Here is an 18,309-nt window from a genome sequence, read left to right as displayed (position 1 = left end):
GCTATACCAATAACTTTTGTAAAGGAACAGAAAACATGAAAAACACCTGAACAGAATAGAACTTGCTATAAGAAAAAGTTACAAGAATACCACGAAATAAAAAACAGAATGGAACTGTAGAAGAAAGCAACTGTATCATATTTAACTGTAAAGCTTAATACAACAGGAGTCGCCTGTTTCCATCATTGGCTGCGAATTTCAAAACAATTGCATTAGCATCAATAGGCAGCTGATTCTCAATGTTGATGACAGATAGAGCATGCAGCCTCTCTTCAGTCATTGAAGACCTCAAGTAGCTCTTTACTCGCTTCATAGCAGAGAAAGACCTCTCGCAAGAGGCACTGCTGCACCCAATTGTCAAAGCAAGTTCATAAAGTGAAAGAATGTAAGGAAAAATCTCGCCAAGATCAGTGCTAATAGACATCACACTGTCAATTGAAAATTCAGTCTTGGAAGCTTCATGCCATCTTTTCATGATGACTCTGCGTGTAACTCTTGCCTCAGCCAGGAAATCACTCTGGGAACAAAGCCCATAGAATTCAGTTATGACCAAGAGATCATCTGAATTCAGAAACTGATCATTCTCAATGAGCACTCCTTCCCTCATGATCATGGGCTCTAGAGCTCCAAATCCCCTCAGGAATTGCAAGGTTTTGTTGCTGAAGCGGGACTTCATTTCTCCCACCATCATGCTCACAACATCTGAGCAAACACGCTTAGCAAGAACTTTAGCATCAGGAGCAGACATGGCATCAGTTCTCCTATCAGGCACCTTGTGGGTGACAACAGAGTCAGAGAACTTCTCAGGTAACTTGGCCTTCCTTCTCTCTCCTGACCTCAGAGTGACAGGGAACTCATATTTTCCAGCTAGAGTCAGACACTGCTCAAAAATTTCATCAAACCAGTCATCTTGAGATAACAACTCCAATTCTGCAATAGTTGATTCAATGAGATCAATGCTTGCCTTTGCATGCAGAGACTTGGCTTGCAAACACAATGTCAAAGATTCAGTAATGGAAAAGAGTTTGAGCATTACATGAAGCATCAACAAAAATTCAAAATGAGCAACCTGGTGCCTGAGGATCCGAAAACCAAGCTGCGCACCATGGGCGACCGGGCCTTCTGCCATACAGCCTACACTGTGGAACTCCCTCCCCGACCACCTAAGAGCACCCCAATCCACTGACTCTTTCAAAACTGGACTTAAAACTCACCTCTTTACCTTAGCATTTCCGTAGTTTCTCTCATATCTTGGTTGTCGTCCAGTTGTTTTATACTTGTCCTTGTTTTCTAGTTTTTTATCTGCCATGTAGCACTTTGAGATTCCCCCGAATATAAAGTGCGTTATAAATATAATTTATTATTATTATTATTATTATTATTGAGGGCAGTTGCCTTCAAACGACGCTCAGCATTCACCTCTTCATCAGCAAACCAATTCAATGTCTCCAGAATGAAGGCATAAGTGCCATGCACAGCACGAATTGCAGAAATTCTGCAAAACCACCTTGTGTCAGGCCATGACTTAAGGTGCTTCACCTGTTCTTTTGGAGATTTCATCTGCTCCTGCACAGAAACAAACTTGGGATGGACAGCAGATGAAGTAACAAATGCATATAAGGTTTTCAAAACACAAAAGAAACCTTCTGCTTCTTGAACAGAAGACACCGTGCCCACCAAGCACAAATTCAGCACATGGCTCTGGCAGTGCAAGTACAATGCCTTCGGATAGTCCTGGCTGATGATAGCATTTACTCCATTCTTTTGTCCCTTCATCACTGCAGCACCATCATAGACCTGGGCAACGCATTTGTCCATAGGAACGACTTTGCTGACCACTTTGGTTATCTTCTCAGCCATGAATCTTGCATTCAGCTGCTCCAAAGGATGAAATCCCACAAACCGTTCAACCACATTGCCATCCTTTAGGTAGCGTAGTGTGACACAAAGCTGCTCCTGGTGCGATGTGTCTTTAGTCTCATCTGCTGACAGACAGACAGAAGTATTTAACTTTGCTTAGTTCATCAGAGATTTCATCCAGGAGATGATTGCCTATCAGTGTGATGAGCTCATTCTGGATCTCAGGTGAGAGGTAGGTGGCATTGCGTCTCATTTTCTTCTTGAGCGAAGCAAACTCTGGACTGAGCTTGGAAGTGTAATCGACCAACTCTAGAAAATTCCCCCTCTGAAAAGAACCTGAGCTTTCGTCAGACCCTCTCAGAGCGAGTCCTTGGCGTCCAAGAAACACAATTGTGTTTACAATGTAAGTCACATATCTTCTGTTTTCCTCAATCTCCTGGCGATTGTGCTTGTCCAGTGCCCGGCAGTGAAAACAGTACATTTTGTTGGCCTCCACAGAGTATTCTATCCAGGGATAACACTTGTACCACGCAGGATTGAAGGCTCTGTAGTCCTTTCTCTTTGCTCCTTCTTTGGAGAAGAGTGTCCTTGGGAACTTCTGCAGTTTTGGCTGTGCTGGTCCATTCTCTGGAGCAGATGAAATATCTGATGGCGCAGCTACTGGCAAAAGAAAACAAATAACCAGATTAGTTTCTGATGTAGTTATTTCTAATCATATCTATGAAATAAAATATGAATGTGGAGTTACTTTTAAAAAATTTAAAGCTGGATATGAAAATGAATATGCAAAAAATAAAAAGGATAAAAACAAAATCTCATCTATAACCAGTCAAAAAGCACATACATTGGCAGTCAGAATGATAGTACTGGTACAGGTAGAAGTAATAATTTATTACTTATCTATTAAACCAGTAGGCCCCAAATAATTTATTAATATTAGGCCTAAATTAGGCCTAATATAATTTGATATAGGCTAATAATAATTTGAATAATTAGGCTACTAATTATTAAATTAGTTTTATTCAACAACTAAATTAGGCCATGCTCACAGGCTATATAGTATATAACCTACCCATTTTTTGCTGAGTAAGAGTTGCATGCCGATCAGGAGCAGGATCACCATCAAGAGCAGCAGGAGAACCAGCGGTCTCATCAGCAGCAGTAGCACTAGTTGTACCAGTTGGCGTTGCACTGCCACTCGTGCATGCAGAACCATTCTCGATAGTGATTGTGACACTGGCACTGCTCGACTCTGACTGAGTCGCTCCCGAGTCGACTTTCAGGAACTCTACCAATGCTACAGCTAGAGCGAGAAGCATCATCCTCTTCCTGACAATTTTTTTCTTTAGGTACACCAAAGAAATCGGTAATTCGCTTTTTATTCATCTTCATGTAGGAGAAAAAAAATCGAACATCACCCACGCCGTTCGCTGATCGCTAAAACAACATCCGGGTCCGGGAGGCAAACGGTGAATGGATAACATCGCGCACATAGAATAGCGCAAGCACATTCGCGCAAGACCGAAAGAAAAAAACGGCATGAAAATGAAGAATCGAAAAAGCTCGATTTTTTTCAACCGGGGCGCAGGGAGTCCTAACCGGGGCGCCGCCCCGGCTCGCCCCGGCTTGGCTACGCCACTGCCCGTACCACGGCCTGGGCAATAAACTGGACGAAGTCAGAGCCGAGCTGTCGATCGCCGAAATACTCATCATCGATGAGATTTCCATGGTGTCAAAAGACCTCTTTGCCTACGTGAATGCCAGGTTGAAACAAATCAAAGGAATTAATTTACCTTTTGGTGGCATGTCTGTTCTTGCTGTTGGAGATTTCTTTCAGCTCCCTCCTGTGAGACAATCCAAACCTCTGTGCGTGTACGATCCCACACGGCTGGACCACTGGCGTGACAACTTCAAAACGATCACACTCAGCCAGGAGGCCTTTTTTAAAAAAAAATTTTTTAAGTATGCCTCAATGATAACGCCGATCATAACGGATAGACATCATTTCGGAAGTCAGGAACTCATCGATCAGACGCACAAAAATTAACCAACGCCGATTTAAAGATGATGCAAAACCGTCAAAAACAGGTAGGGAAAAGTTTTAGACCCAAATAACTTCAATAAAGAAACGTTTTCGCATAAATAACTTTTCTGAAACTTATTGGAACATGCACAAACTTGAAGACACAATTACAATTCGGGACGGAAAAACTCAACTGAAAACTAAAATGTTTAATTTAGTGTTCCAGATGTTTAATGAGGAATTGCAGCCAGATTTGAATGAAGATTAAAGTATGAACAACTCATGCAAACTCTGGATTTTGAGGAGAATCATGCACGAGAACATGAAAAATGGAATAGTTACATGTTTCTCATAAAACAATTAATAACTTTTTTTTGCAGATTCTGGATGCACATTTGGTGGAACCTTGGTGCCACCTGCCTGATCGAGTGATGTAAGTAACAACTGTATATCATATCATGTTTCTATCGTCAACATTTCTGCAGTCTAACGTTCGTATTTTTCTGTAGCCTTGGACACTTGTCCAATAACATACGACCACCAGGATGTTACCTGCTCACTCCGATCTTACCACCAACACCCCAAAATGCACGGTAAATCCTCAGTTTCTGCAAAATGTATTCCTTTGAATGCCCACACGATGGTGACATGCGTTTGCTTGTGCTTTTGATTTTCCAGCTGGACAAAAGAACCCCAGACTCCTTCCAAGCCGTATATCAAAAAAACACCGAATGCATTTATGTTATTTATGAAGGAGCAGCGGCCTTTTGTCAAAGCTCAACTTGAAAATTCAAGCGGAGAGCGTACAGACAGCGCATCCGTTAATAAAATCTTGGGGCAGATGGTAAGTACGATGCGCACGCATTCACGCGCGCATGTTTTTTTTTGACACTTTCTCATTAAATCCACAGTGGAAGTCGCTCACGCAGGACGAGCAGGAAAAGTACTTTAATGAATCGGATTGGCTCAACCAGATCCATGCCAGCTTGCACCCGGATTGGTCCTGTCGAGATAACTATGAGAGTTAGAATCCATCGGAACAATAAAAAAAAAAAGAAAAAAAGTGTTTTTGTGTGAAATGACATGATTTTGTGTTTTGTGCAGGGTCAAAAGAAAAAGAGAGTGTGGTGCAGTACCAAAAAATCGGAACGCACCAATAATGTCCAACCGCATGCTTCTTTGATGGGCAATAATAATACAGGTACGTCTCAGAAAATGTTTCTTTGAATTTTTTGAACTGATCACCTGACAGAGCGTGTCAATCCAAACTGAGCATTCTGTTTAGTGATGGAAGACTCGCAGTGAATCTCATCTCGGGAGTGACTGGCGTTTTTGTGTTTGCAGTGCGTGTACCTGACATCCCCGCACCGGCACCCCCCCTCTGTCACGTTCAGCCACTTTGAGGCACGCAAAGCGGACCTGACTGGCCACTTGGCGGTGCCGAGGCAGCCCTTCTTGCCAGATACGAGCATTTGGCAGGCAGGGCCTAATGAGGACCCTGGCTGCACCATCGGTAGGGGTTTTGAGTTGCCTCCATCTCCGTCCTCATCCTCATGCATCGGCAGCCTGTATGAGAACGACCTGACGACCTTCGGCCTATTTAAGGAGTTGGAGGAGCTGGAGATGTCCACTAGCTCCTTCTGGGATTCACCCTTGTGTAGCAGCAGCTTGCATGAGGACGAGGACGACCTGACCTCCGGCCTATTTAAGGAGTTGGCCGAGGTGACCTTGGACTGCTTTTCGAGTTCACCCTCAGACACCAGCAGCCTTCATGAGGACGAGGAGGATCTGACCTCTGCCCTTTTTAGGCAGCTGGTAGCTTTGCAGGCAGCTGAGGCGTCCTCAGCCTCCTTTTTGTCTTCCTACCTCATTTAGGGCATGGAAACAGAGACACAATGAATTGATTCTTTTTACGAATGTTTTGATATACATGATAGATTTCTTCTTTTTATCTGCTTCTATATAATCTATTAACTGTTTCCTTTTAACTCTGTTAATGACCGATTGGTCTAACTTTATTCTTAATATTTTACAATTGCAATTTACCATTGGTTTACAAAAGTTGTTTTATCTGTTTTATCTATTTTTAAAATGAATTTTATTCAGTGTAAATATCCCTTAAACACAAATGCACTTGATTTTGAGAGGTGGCTCGCATAATCCAAAATCTTTTGTCCATCTATCTGTCACAGCATTTTGGCCAAAGTCAAAATGTCTTCTCTACCTGGATGTCCTAATATTAAGAAGAGTATTTGTATCTTTAAAGAGAAATAGCTCCTTTACCATATCCATTGTCAAAAGGAACAGAGAAAGGTATGAGAAACACAGTCGAGACATTGAAGATGCCATCCAAGAGATGGAGGACAGTGGGCTCGTCATAAACGAATGGTGCCACCTGGCTCCCGAGAGTGAGTTGCAAAGACTCGAATGCGTTGAGGAAATCAACACAAGAGAGGACCCAAATGACACCGTGGAGGAAAATGTCCCGGACTATAACGTCAGGTCCGAGACAACACAAATGTCCAGAGATGGGACCAAGTCACACATGTGCAAGTCTCAAGTAAGTCTCAAGTCTTAACCTTCAAGTCTCAAGTAAGTCCCAAGTCATTTTTGTCTTGGGCAAGTCAAGTCAAATCAAGTCCTTAAATAGGTCAAGTCAAGTCCAAGTCAAGTCTTTAAATAGGTCAAGTCCAAGTCAAGTTAACTGTAGTTTTTATTTATTAACTTGCTCCATATTAAGTCATATTTACTTAATTAAGTTTCATCATCATATTCATTGCATTAAAGCTATATATACACACACCTATTTAGATAAATGAAAAGCACTTATTTGGCAGAATGGCTCTTCAGATGACGGACAAAGTTTGAAGTTGTCGTCTGGCTGTGCGAAATGTTTTTGCTGCATATCACGCACTGTGCTGTCCGTCTTTTGCCATCATAAAAGTAATTGCGATAGCCGAAGGTGTTGACTCGCGGTACCGCTCCCGCTGACATGTTTGCGCATGTCTGATATAAAGGGGCATGATTCTCCAATAAACACATTCGGTAGGTAGACAGGGCACGACTGATTGAGTGACAGGGTAGTGATCCAATCATGACAACGCCATTCTCAGCCTGCGCTCCTACTGTGTTATCGATATTATTTTTTTCAAATGTATTATTAATTTTATATTCAAATTGAAAACATAAACTAAATAACACTGAAGTCATTCAAGTCATCGTGTCTCAAGTCAAGTCAAGTCCCGAGTCTTTAACTTCCAAGTCGAGTCTCAAGTTTTTTCATTTTTTGTCAACTCAAGTCACAAGTCATCAAAACAGCGACTCGAGTCGACTCGAGTCCAAGTCACAGTGACTCGAGTCCCCATCTCTGATGTTGCATTATAAAAGGGTTTTAGATATTTGTGGCTCCAGACAGGTATGTTTTTTGTACTTTTGGGCCAATATGGCTCTTTGAACATTTTGGGTTGCGCATCCTGACCTAGGGTTAGGGAGGCCAACTGTGGTTTCAAACTAGGGCCAAGGTTTCCAACTGGGGTTTCCAACTGGGGTTTCCAACTGGGGTTTCCAACTGGGGTTTCCAACAAGGATGTGGGTTTCCAACTGGGGCTAGAGTTAGGGCTATATAGAAGCGTGTCCCGTGTGAGGGTCGAACTCACGACCTTCAGATTATGAGACTGACGCTCTACCACCTGCGCCAACGAGGCTATGCACTTGCATTTTGACAATTGTTTTTTACTGTAAAACTAATTCAACCACAGGCCATTTCCATTAAACTGAACTTGGCTAGGATTTCCAACTACGATGAGGGTTTCCACCAAGAACTAGACTGTGTAAAAAGCATGCCCGGTGTGAGGATCAAACTCACAACCTTCAGATTACGAGACTGACACGCTACCGCCTGCGCCGATGTGGTGCCTGTCCTAAAATGCTATTTTACTGTCAAATTGATTCAACCACCGGCCATTTCCATCAAACTGAACATCAAAAGAAAAAGTTACTTTTGTCTGAGCATTCTCAAACTAGGGTTTCCAACTCGGGTTCGGGTGTCCAACTAAGGTTTCCAACTGGGGAGAGGATTTCCAACTAGGGCTCGAGCTAGAACTAAATAAAAGTGTGCCTCGTGTGAGGGTCTAAGTCACAACCTTCAGATTATGAGACAGACACGCTACCACCTGCGCTAACGAGGCTATGAATGTTAGGTTTTACAAGCTATTTTACTGTAAAATTGATTCAACCACCGGCCTGTCAAACTCAACTTCATGGACAGAATACTTTATTCTATTCTGAGCAACCTGCTATCTTCTGTAATTGACAATGATTTTACTGTGGACTATGGAAAACAGTGCCCTGTATGAGGGTCGAGCTCACAACCTTCAGATTTTGAGACTGATGCACGACCACTTGCACTAACAAGGTTATATGTCAATTGCATTACAATTCTCTTTTACTGTAAATTGTTTAATCCACAGGCCATTTATGTCTGTAACAACTGTGAACACTTGCCACAAGGCTGCAGTCATCAGAAGTCGTTGCCAAGTTTCACTTGGTACAGTCATTCACATGGCTATGTGGCCTAAAGGATAAGGTGTCTGACTTTGGATCAGAAGATTGAGGGTTCAAGTCCCTTCATGGTCATTTTAATATAATTCATATGAAATCAATGACTTTATTTCAGTCTGAACCAACTCTTGTATACTGTCGGAAAGGGTTTTGGTCTCTGATTTCTTTTTTTGTTGTGCTGACTCCCCCCCAATCTCCGTTTTCAGTGCAACAAAGTGACAAAAACCAAAAAAAAAAATGCTTTCTCTATTGCACACTAGGGCCAGCGTTTCCAACTAGGGCTAGGGTTTCCAACTAGGGTTCCAACTCGAGGTAGGGTTTCAAACTAGGAATTCCAACTGGGGCAAGGGTTTCCAATTAGGGTTTCCAACTCGGGCTGGGGTTTTGAACTAGAGACAACATTGGACAGATGCCACTTGTTGGGAACCTTTAAATGTTTAGTCTTATCAACGAATGTGTTTCAGGGGCCAGATTTAAAACGTGGCTGCTGGTTTTCGTGAACCAAACCCATTAAAAAAAAGTGAAAGAATGAAACAATTCTTAATAGGAGAAGCCCGGTTAGCTCAGTCGGTAGCGCATGAGACTCTTAATCTCAGGGTCGTGGGTTTGATCCCCACATTGGGCAGCCCACACTTGTTGGGAACCTTTGGTTCTTTAGTCTTATCAATAGAGATGTGTTTAAGCATTCCTCTATTTGCCCTAAACCATTAAAAAAAACTGAAAAAGTAAAACAATTCCAAGGTCAAAAAGCCTGGTTAGCTCAGTCGGTAGGACATGAGACTCTTAATCTCAGGGTCGTGGGTTCAAGCCCCACATTGGGCGTCCTTGCTTGTTGGGAACCATTGAATTTTTAGACTTATCAAGGCCACACTTAAAACAGGGAGTCTTTCACATTGCGATGTGGCCTAATGGATAAGGCGTCTGACTTCGGATCAGACGATTGAGCGTTCGAGTCCCTTCATAGTCAATTTAATGTGTCGTGCTTTGAAATAGACAACTTTACTTCAGTCTGAACCAACTCTTGATTGATTGATTGAACTTTATGCATCCCACAGCGGGGAAATTCCCTTGTCACAGCAGCGCATATGAGTGCAAGAATAATACAAGTGCAAGAATACAAGTGCCAGAATTACAAAAAAGGGTAAATAACAGACAAGGATAAACACAAGTGCTGCTAGTAGAGACGAAACACATTCATTTTATCAGGTGGCATGCATGTTGTAAAGTCTGACAGCAGAGGGAATGAAGGACCTGCGGAACCATTCCTTCCTACACCGAGGGTGCAAAAGTCTGCCGCTAAAGGAGCTGCTTAGGAACCGCACAATCTCATGGAGGGGGTGAGAGGTGTTATCCATGATAGATTTAAGCTTAATCAACGTCCTCCTCTCACCCACAACCTCAACGGAGTCCAGGGGACAGCCCAGAACAGAGCTCGCTCTTCTGACCATCTTATTCAGTCTCCCCCTGTCCCGGTCCGTACTGCCCCCACCCCAGCAGACCACAGCGTAGATGATGACCGAGGCCACCACAGAGTCATAGAAGGTCCGGAGGAGAGCCCTGCACACACCGAAGGACCTCAGTCTCCTCAGCAGGTGGAGGCAACTCTGGCCCTTTTTGTACAGGATATGGATGTGATCAGTCCAGTCCAGTTTGTTGTTAAGGTGAACACCCAGGAATTTGTAGTTCTCCACTACCTCAATGTCCGATCCCTGGATATTCACCGGAGTGAAGATGGGTGCTGTCCTCCCGAAGCTCACAATCAACTCCTTCGTCTTGCTGGTGTTCAGCTGAAGCTGGTTGAGCTCACACCAACTGACAAAGTCCTTGATGACCAACCTATATTCCAGATCATTCCGCTCCGCGACATTTCCAACAATGGCCGTGTCGTCGGAGAACTTCTGGATGTGGCAGTGAGCGGTGTCGTGGGTAAAGTTTGAAGTGAACAGGGTGAAAAGGAAAGGAGAGAGCACCGTACCCTGGGGGACACCAGTGCTGCAGCGCACCACGTCGTACTCACATCGATGTAACCTCAAATACTGCGGCCGGTCGGTGAGGAAGTCCGTTGTCCATGCAGCCAGGCGCTCGTCCACACCCGCCTTCTCCATCTTCACCCTAAGCAGTGACGGTTAGATGGTGTTAAAAGCGCTGGAGAAATCGAAGAACATGATCCTCCCAGTGCTCCTGTTGTCCTCCAGGTGAAGCAGTGTTCTGTGCAGTAAATAAATCACTGCATTGTCCACCCCAACACCAGGCCGGTAAGCAAACTTCAGGGAGTCAGGCTGCGCTCCCACTAGGGAACGCAGGTGACCCAGGATGATCCTCTCCATAGTCTTCATCAGGTGGGAAGTCAAGGCAATAGGCCTGAAGTGGTTAGGCTCCTTGGGGCACGGCACCTTTGGTACAGGGACCACGCAGGAGGTCTTCCACAGTACTGGGACCTTGTTCAGGCCCAGGCTCAGGTTGAACAGGTACCTGACCACACCGCTCAGCTGGTCCGCACAGTCCCTGAGCAGTCTCGGCCAGATGCCGTCTGGGCCCGGGGTCTTCCCTGCTTTGATCTTTCTGAGGTGACTCCTCACCTCAAGATCTGTAAAGGAGAGGGGGATGTCGGAAGACCGGGGTGATGGAGTGGAGACAGAAGAGTGACTCGGGGGGGGGGGGGGGGGGGGGAGCTGGCGGGGGGGCTGGAGTGTCGAAGGTGGCAGAATGAGATGCGGATCGAGGTGAAGGGGTGGGGGGGAGGCGGAATCAAATCTGTTGAAGAACAGATTGAGTTCATCCACCCGGTCCTTGTCCCCATAAGCTGGTTTCCGATCAGCCCCTTTACCATGGCCCGAGATGGACTGCAGACCCCTCCATTGTCAGTTTACAGTTCATCAAAAACCAAAAGAAAAAATGCCAAGTTTTCTCTGTTGCAGATGTTTTGGTGTGTTGATCACTAAAACAATGTTAAACTGAGGAGGCCTGAAAGCACTGCTTTAACAATTCAGGAATATACAAACGTTTTGTGTGCCAAATCTTCATTACAGCCAATAGCAGAATCCTGATTAAAGGTACAAAAAGACTGACAATGACTCTGTGTTTCCACTGGTTCTTCTCTGCAAGTTCTCTGCATTTCCAGTGCAGGATGGCGGAGATCACAGAGGGGCTCAACGGTGTGGTTTGTCACATCGATGATCTGTTGGTGTGGGGGCGGGGCCAGGAAGAGCATGACACTCGACTTAATGCCGTGCTACAAAGACTGGAAAAAGCAGGCATCACACTGAATGTGGACAAGTGTGAAATCTCCAAGAGCGAAGTAGTCTTCCTGGGCCATATCATCACAGCCGCAGGCATCCGCCCTGACCCAAAAAAGACAGATGCCACCACAGACATGACAGAGCCCACACATGTGAGTGAATTAAGGAGTTTTCTCGGCATGGTCAACCAGCTGGGAAGGTTTATTCCCCAGCTAGCTGAAAAAGATAAACCGCTCCGTGACCTCTTCTCAAAGAAAAACTGCTGGGTCTGGGACGTGGACCAGGCAGCAGCGTTTGAAGACCGAAAGAAAGCTCTGTCCTCTCCTCCGGTGCTGGCTATGTATGACCCGGGCAGAGACACCAAAGTATCTGCTGATGCATCATCGTATGGGTTGGGGGGCGTAATTCTCCAGAAATGGGGGAAGGATGGAAGCCTGTGGCTTACGCATCACGGTCACTCACTCCAACTGAGCAACGATACGCACAGGTGGAGAAGGAGGCTCTGGGCCTCACATGGGCCTCACATGGGCCTGTGAACGGTTTCGGGATTTCCTCATCGGAAAGGAGTTTTGCCTGGAGACCGACCATAAACCCCTTCTCAGCCTGCTCGGAGCCCAAGCACTGGATCTTTTGCCACAGAGAATCCAGGGTTTCAGGATGAGGCTGATGCGCTACTCATACTCCATCGTGCACGTACCAGGAAAGTCGCTTTGGACGGCAGACACACTTTCACGTGCACCTGTAAAATTACGCATGTCCACTGATGACCAGGAGCTGATGGAGAGCACAAACATATTTGTGGACTGTTAGGGTTTACAGATTATCTTGATCGTATGATTATGTTGGAATGTAGACTAGAATTATTAACTTTGTTTAAACCTTTCCTTGACTCTGAAAAGTTTAACCATTCAGTTGTTGAAACTTTCCAAATGGTGTGGAAACATTCTTGCTTAGTTAGTCATCTAAAATGCTCCACTAGTTTCTGTTTCCACGACCTTGTAAAACAATGAGCTGGGACCCTCCGCACTGATTAACCAGTTGCTGAGGTGACCACCAAACATGTCCAATGTCACCCCCACCCTGCTTGTTCTTAATAAATATGCTCTTGCAAGAGGCCTGAGCCAGACCTCATTCGATCATCGCTGTACGCACAGCGACGAATGGTTCTCCATTTGCAAATGCTTAAAAAGGGCATACTGTCTCCCGTGTGGTTCTTGCAAAAATAAGTTAGAGTGAGCACCACTCTAACAGACTGTGTCACTGAGAGTCTACCTGTCAGCTCATCATATACAGAAAACCTGAAAGAGCAATTGAAAGCCGACAGTGTCTGCTCGCGTGTCATGACCATGTGCATGGAAGGATGGCCAGCACATGCAAAACAGGAACCAGCGCTGAAAAACTACTGGCCGGAGCGAGCTACATTAACAGTGAAAGATGGCTTACTGCTAAAGGACACACGACTGGTAATACCTTCTGCAATGAGGAACGACGTGCTATTCAAATTACACGAAGGACACTTAGGTGTCGTGAAATGTAAAGCACGTGCACGTCAATCTGTGTGGTGGCCGGGACTCAGCCAGCAAGTGAACGAAATAATACTGAACTGCAGGACATGCATACAAGAGCGACACAACCCAAAAGAGTCACTCATGCCATCAGGGTGCCCTGAAAGACCTTGGCAAAGGTTAGGAACAGACCTTTCTACACAAGAGGCAGAATAATCCTCTAAGGTCTGATGAAACAAAGGCAGTCTACCCTATGATCTCTGGAAACAGGGAGATGTGGTATTATCGTATGTTGAAACTATAATATTATATAGTGCAGCGGTGGCCAACCCGCGGCTCGCGAGCCGCATGCGGCTCTTTGGCTGGTTTCATGCGGCTCTTTTACGTTCATATCAACATTTGTGTTTATTTTTCGTGCGTATTTGCTTCGCTTGAGTTCAATATGGTATTTTGGTCAAACGCGCATGCGCGTGAGGTGAAATCCCGCAAAGGAGGAGGGACAAACAGAGCGATTGATTTTGCTGGCTTTTTAATGAATGGCGACTGTGACTACGGGGGCCCATTAGGTCCAGAAAAGCTTAAAGTTGTTTTTTGTTGAACGCTATGGCAAGCCATTCTGCCTGATATGTCGGACATCATTGGCGCATTTAAAAGCTTCAAATGGTCAGCGCCACTTCAGCTCACTTCATGCCAATATCGATAAGGACTTTGCAAAAGGGACTGAATTTCGCAAGCACAAGTTTGGAGACTTTGAGAAGTCTGGGATAAAAATAGGTACAGTTTTTCAAAAAAATTACGAAGCACTCAGAGACTGTCACACTTGCATTGTTTCAACTGGCTTGGAACATTGCACGGGCTAAAAAGCCATACAATGAAGTGGAGTTCGTTAAAATATGCCTCAGTGACGTTATTGAAATCTTGTCTCCTGAAAACGACAAACTAAAACGAATAGTCTGTCCCGCCACACATAGTAAGTGAAAAAACGTATGTTTTTGTTTGTGGAATTTGTTGAACTGAGAGTTTGTCTGTGTGAGACAATGCACACAATGTTCATTGTTGAAAATGTGGTCTTTGGTCTGTGGTTTTAGTACTGTAGGAGTCAATTTGTCATTATCATGTTGGTGCGTGACATAATAATGTCACACAATAAATTTGGCTGAGCAGAGGGGTGTGTGCGTGTATGTGTGTGTGTGTGTGTGTGTGTGTGTGTGTGTGTGTGTGTGTGTGTGCGTGTGTGTGTGTGTGGGGGGGGGTGTTCATGTGTGCTCATGTGTATGATGTGGCTCTTTGCGATGACACAGTAAAAAATGTGGCTCTTGGTCTCTGACTGGTTGGCCACCCCTGATATAGTGTGTTATTGGAGGTCTCGCATAATGTTGACAGTTGGGGGCTCTGTGGTGCGCCAGGGGCATTGTACTGCTATGTGAGACATGAGTGGGGAGAAAATAGAAAGTTGCTGAATAAAGAAGTTGCATTAGCGTTCATCTCTACTCCGTATAAACACAACAGTGGTGGACTGCGTTCGCGCTCTCCCCTGGTCTTTCAACGAACAGCAAAAATCACGCGCAGTAGTACGCACATGGAGTTTAGGTCTGCGGTGCTGTGACACACTGAACGCTTTTGAGCATGTTATTAACTGTACTCTGGAACTGTGCATTTGCTTGCTAAACTGTATTAACCAAATTAGTCAATGCAAAATAATATGTAATTACCACGTTCCTGACTCGTTACATGATATGAACGTATCAAAACCTTTTTGTCGGCTGTAGGTCTGTCTTTTTGAAGAATGCGCCTGATTGTTGTTCCTCATACATCAAAAGTATGGATTTCTAGAAAACAACTTTTACTTCCTAAAGTAAAATGACAGATTTATATTCAAATGTCAAATATCGAACGCCACCATCGCAGTGGAGATGAATTACACTCCAAACCACGCCAGCAACGACAAAAGCCTCAATTATTTGCGACACGAGAGATATAGAGCACTTCTGAAATTTGAGAAATCATTTGAGAAATTTCGATCGTATTTAGTTTCCCGATTTGTGTTGAATAAAGTTATGAAATCACACGTTTTCAAATAAAACACAGAGATGGGATCATTTCCCGTTCTCTCATACCAAAAGTACACGTACAGAGACATACAACTGTTTTTACCTTCAATACTCAAAATAGACGCCCAATCAATAGGTGACGCTGTTTGAAAGAATGAGCGCCGTCAGTGTTCGACCAGGTACCTACAATCCTGTGCACCAACAATGTTTGAAGTAAAAAAGACATTAATGAACACAAAATACTCGTTTAAACCTTCTATTTAGGTTGAGTCCTTCTAAGTCAGGGGTCTCAAACTCCAGTCCTCGGGGGCCGCATTCCTACATGTTTTCCAAGTTTCCCGCGTTAAACACACCCGATTCAAATGAGCAGTTCATCCTCACGTTCTGCAGGAGCCTGATAATTGAATCAGGTGTGTTTAACGAGGGAAACTTGGAAAACATGTAGGAATGCGGCCCCCGAGGACTGGAGTTTGAGACCCCTGTTCTAAGTATAGTAAATCTATGAACGTCTATTGTTTGTTTTAGAAGGAATGGTTGCTGCAATTTGAGTGTGAGACCGCCTGTGAATTTGGTGAGACCAGCAGTGGGGTGGCCCGTTTTCACCCAGATTATCAGATCACACTTTTTTCTCTTCAGATCGAATAAATCTTTCGCCTTTTACTAAAGATTTCCGTGGGGAGGAACAATAAGAGTCTATCTCAATTTTTTTTTATGCTCTGCGAAAGCGGAGCATTCTTTCTCTGTGAAAATATCAGTATCGCAACGGATAGCCGCCTATATCATATTCCGTGCAACAGTCATACATTCACCTAATTTATACCGACATATACGTATGTGAACATAAACAGAGAAATAATGCCGAGTGCAGACAGACAATCACATTTAAGCCCTCGTTTATCAATGCAGTTTAATTTCTGGTGGTACCCATTTGAATGGGCACATGACAGTCTATTGTAATTTGGCAAAAAATATTGTTTTTGAATAAAAACCAATAACCACCCCCCTCAATTGCACAAGCACTCCTGCTCCTCACTTCAAGGAACACGGACTTGAGCAGATCCGCCGCGCTGTGCTTCGTTGCGACGTGGCTTGACGGACGCACCCCCCACCACGCCGTGGAGTTAGCTGGGTTTCGGCTAATGCGTGCAGATCGCAGCGCGGAGCTCACCGGAAAATCAAAGGGAGGTGGTATCTGTTTCTGTATTAATGAACGTTGGTGTACTGATGTCACGGTGTCGAAAGAGTCTTGCAGCGCTCTCCTAGAAACACTTTTCATAAACTGCCGGCCGTTCTATTCACCATGGGAGTTCTCCTCGATCGTCATGGCGGCTGCTTACATTCCGCCACACACACATGCGAGTGAAGCCACGTAGATGCTGGCTGACCAGGTGACAGACATGGAGAAACCTCTACCAAATTCACAAATCATTGTTCTGGGTGATTTTAACTGGGCGAACCTCGCACACGAACTCCCCAAATACAGACAGCACATAACGTGTCCCACCAGAGGGGCACAGACACTGGGCCACTGCTACACCGTAATTAAGGATGCACACCACTCTGTGGCTCGTGCAGCTTTAGGACTCTCAGACCACTGTCTAGTTCATCTGATCCCGGCCTACAGGCAGAAATTAAAGACTTCTAAGCCTGTGGTGAGGACTGTGAGGAAGTGGACAGTGGAGTCTAGGCAGGACCTCCAAGCCTGCTTTGTCTGCACCGATTGGGGAGTTTTTGAAGCTGCAACTTCAGACCTGCATGAACTCACCGACACTGTCACATCATACATCAGTTTTTGTGAGGATCTGTGTGTGGAGACCAAGACCTTCTGCATGTACAAGAACGACAAACCTTGGTTTACACCGAACCTCAGGAGGCTGCGCAAAGTCAAGATCACCAACTGATTCCCGAGCGCGGCACCGCTGCTGCTCACTGCTCCCCTCTCCCCCAGGGGATGGATTAAAATCACACGGGGATGGGTTAAATGCAGAGGACAAATTTCACCACACCCAGGTGTGTGTGTGACGATCATTGGGACTTTAATCTTTAATCAAGGAGGAGGCCTACAGGAGCGGCGACCGGGACCTGTTCAAGCAGACCAGAAACACACTGAACCGAGAGGTCAGGAAAGCCAGCAAGTGTTACGGGGAGAGCCTGGAGAGACACCTCTCTGCCAATCCTGATCCCTCAACAGTGTGGAAAGGTCTGCAGAGCATCACGGCTTCAAGAAACGAACCCCCTGTCCTGTGGAGAGCCCAAGGCTTGCAAACCAGCTAAACAGGTTCTACTGTAGGTTTGATTGGTCCTCCCACACTACAGGACCTCCTGCAGCACAATCAACATACTCACCTCCCCCCACAACCGCTCTGTCCACACCTCCATCACCGTTGTCACCTACTCTTTCTCTTGCAGAGGCCGCGCCCGCACTCCAGATCCACGAGGAGGAAGTGCGGCAGATGTTCCGGAGACCAAAGATCAGGAAGGCACCGGGCCCAGACGCCATGTCACCGTCCTGCTTGAAAGTCTGTGCTGAACAGCTGGCACCCACCTTTGCACGGATCTTCAACCGTTCCCTTGAGCTGTGTGAGGTGCCCTCGTGCTTCAAGAGCTCCACCATCGTTCCGGTGGCCAAGAAGCCCGCCATCACAGGTTTGAATGACTATAGACCTGTCGCTCTGACATCTGTGGTCATGAAATCTTTGGAGAGGTTAGTGTTGAACCACCTGAAGGATGTCACGGGCCCCCTGCTTGACCCCCTCCAGTTTGCCTACCGGGCAAACAGGTCGGTGGATGATGCGGTCAACATGGGACTGCACTACATCCTGCACCACCTGCACACCCCAGGAACGTACGCCAGGATCCTGTTTGTGGACTTCAGCTCGGCGTTCAACACCATCGCTCCTGGCGTCCTCCAACAGAAGCTCATCCAGCTCGCGGTGCCTGCCTCCACCTGTCAGTGGATCACCAGCTTCCTGGCCAACAGTGTGAGGCTGGGGAGCATCACATCCGACACCCGGACCACCAATACTGGCGCCCCTCAGGGGTGCGTCCTCTCCCCACTGCTCTTCTCTCTC

General features: G+C 45.5%; 1 protein-coding gene, 1 long non-coding RNA gene and 3 other non-coding genes across 5 annotated transcripts; 2 read left to right on the top strand and 3 right to left on the bottom strand.

Moving 5' to 3' along the window:
* Positions 1 to 40: 40 nt before the first annotated feature.
* On the bottom strand, positions 41 to 2,341 carry LOC119119285 (zinc finger MYM-type protein 1-like). The gene is made up of 4 exons (XM_037245701.1): positions 2,053 to 2,341; positions 1,644 to 1,985; positions 596 to 702; positions 41 to 517 (listed from the first exon to the last, which is right to left on the bottom strand). Exons 1-4 carry the CDS (start codon positions 2,339 to 2,341, stop codon positions 155 to 157), a joined length of 1,101 nt encoding a protein of 366 aa, XP_037101596.1. The 3' UTR covers positions 41 to 154.
* A 5,173-nt stretch (positions 2,342 to 7,514) lies between these two features.
* Positions 7,515 to 7,587, bottom strand: trnam-cau. Its single transcript has one exon. It is a non-coding gene; the product is annotated as a tRNA-Met (tRNA).
* An 858-nt stretch (positions 7,588 to 8,445) lies between these two features.
* trnaq-uug lies at positions 8,446 to 8,518 on the top strand. Its single transcript has one exon. It is a non-coding gene; the product is annotated as a tRNA-Gln (tRNA).
* Positions 8,519 to 13,772: 5,254 nt separating this feature from the next.
* Positions 13,773 to 16,420, bottom strand: LOC119119286. Its single transcript, XR_005097218.1, has 3 exons — positions 16,333 to 16,420; positions 15,134 to 15,139; positions 13,773 to 13,788 (listed from the first exon to the last, which is right to left on the bottom strand). It is a non-coding gene; the product is annotated as an uncharacterized LOC119119286 (long non-coding RNA).
* On the top strand, positions 15,857 to 15,970 carry LOC119119289. The gene has a single exon (XR_005097221.1). It is a non-coding gene; the product is annotated as a U5 spliceosomal RNA (small nuclear RNA).
* Positions 16,421 to 18,309: the final 1,889 nt, after the last annotated feature.

Source organism: Syngnathus acus, unplaced genomic scaffold (genome assembly GCF_901709675.1).
Source record: "Syngnathus acus unplaced genomic scaffold, fSynAcu1.2, whole genome shotgun sequence".
Lineage (NCBI taxonomy): Eukaryota > Metazoa > Chordata > Actinopteri > Syngnathiformes > Syngnathidae > Syngnathus > Syngnathus acus.
This window is presented reverse-complemented; position numbering and strand designations above follow the sequence as displayed.

Bases quoted from the DNA above. Each gene is read 5' to 3' on its own strand.
- LOC119119285 (XM_037245701.1), bottom strand. From the start codon at position 2,341: ATGTACTGTTTTCACTGCCGGGCACTGGACAAGCACAATCGCCAGGAG. The intron at 1,986-2,052 runs GCAATCATCTCC...TCTGTCTGTCAG, and splicing joins TGAGCTCATCACACTGATAG to CAGATGAGACTAAAGACACA. The intron at 518-595 runs GTGCTCATTGAG...CTTTGTTCCCAG, and splicing joins CCATGATCATGAGGGAAGGA to AGTGATTTCCTGGCTGAGGC.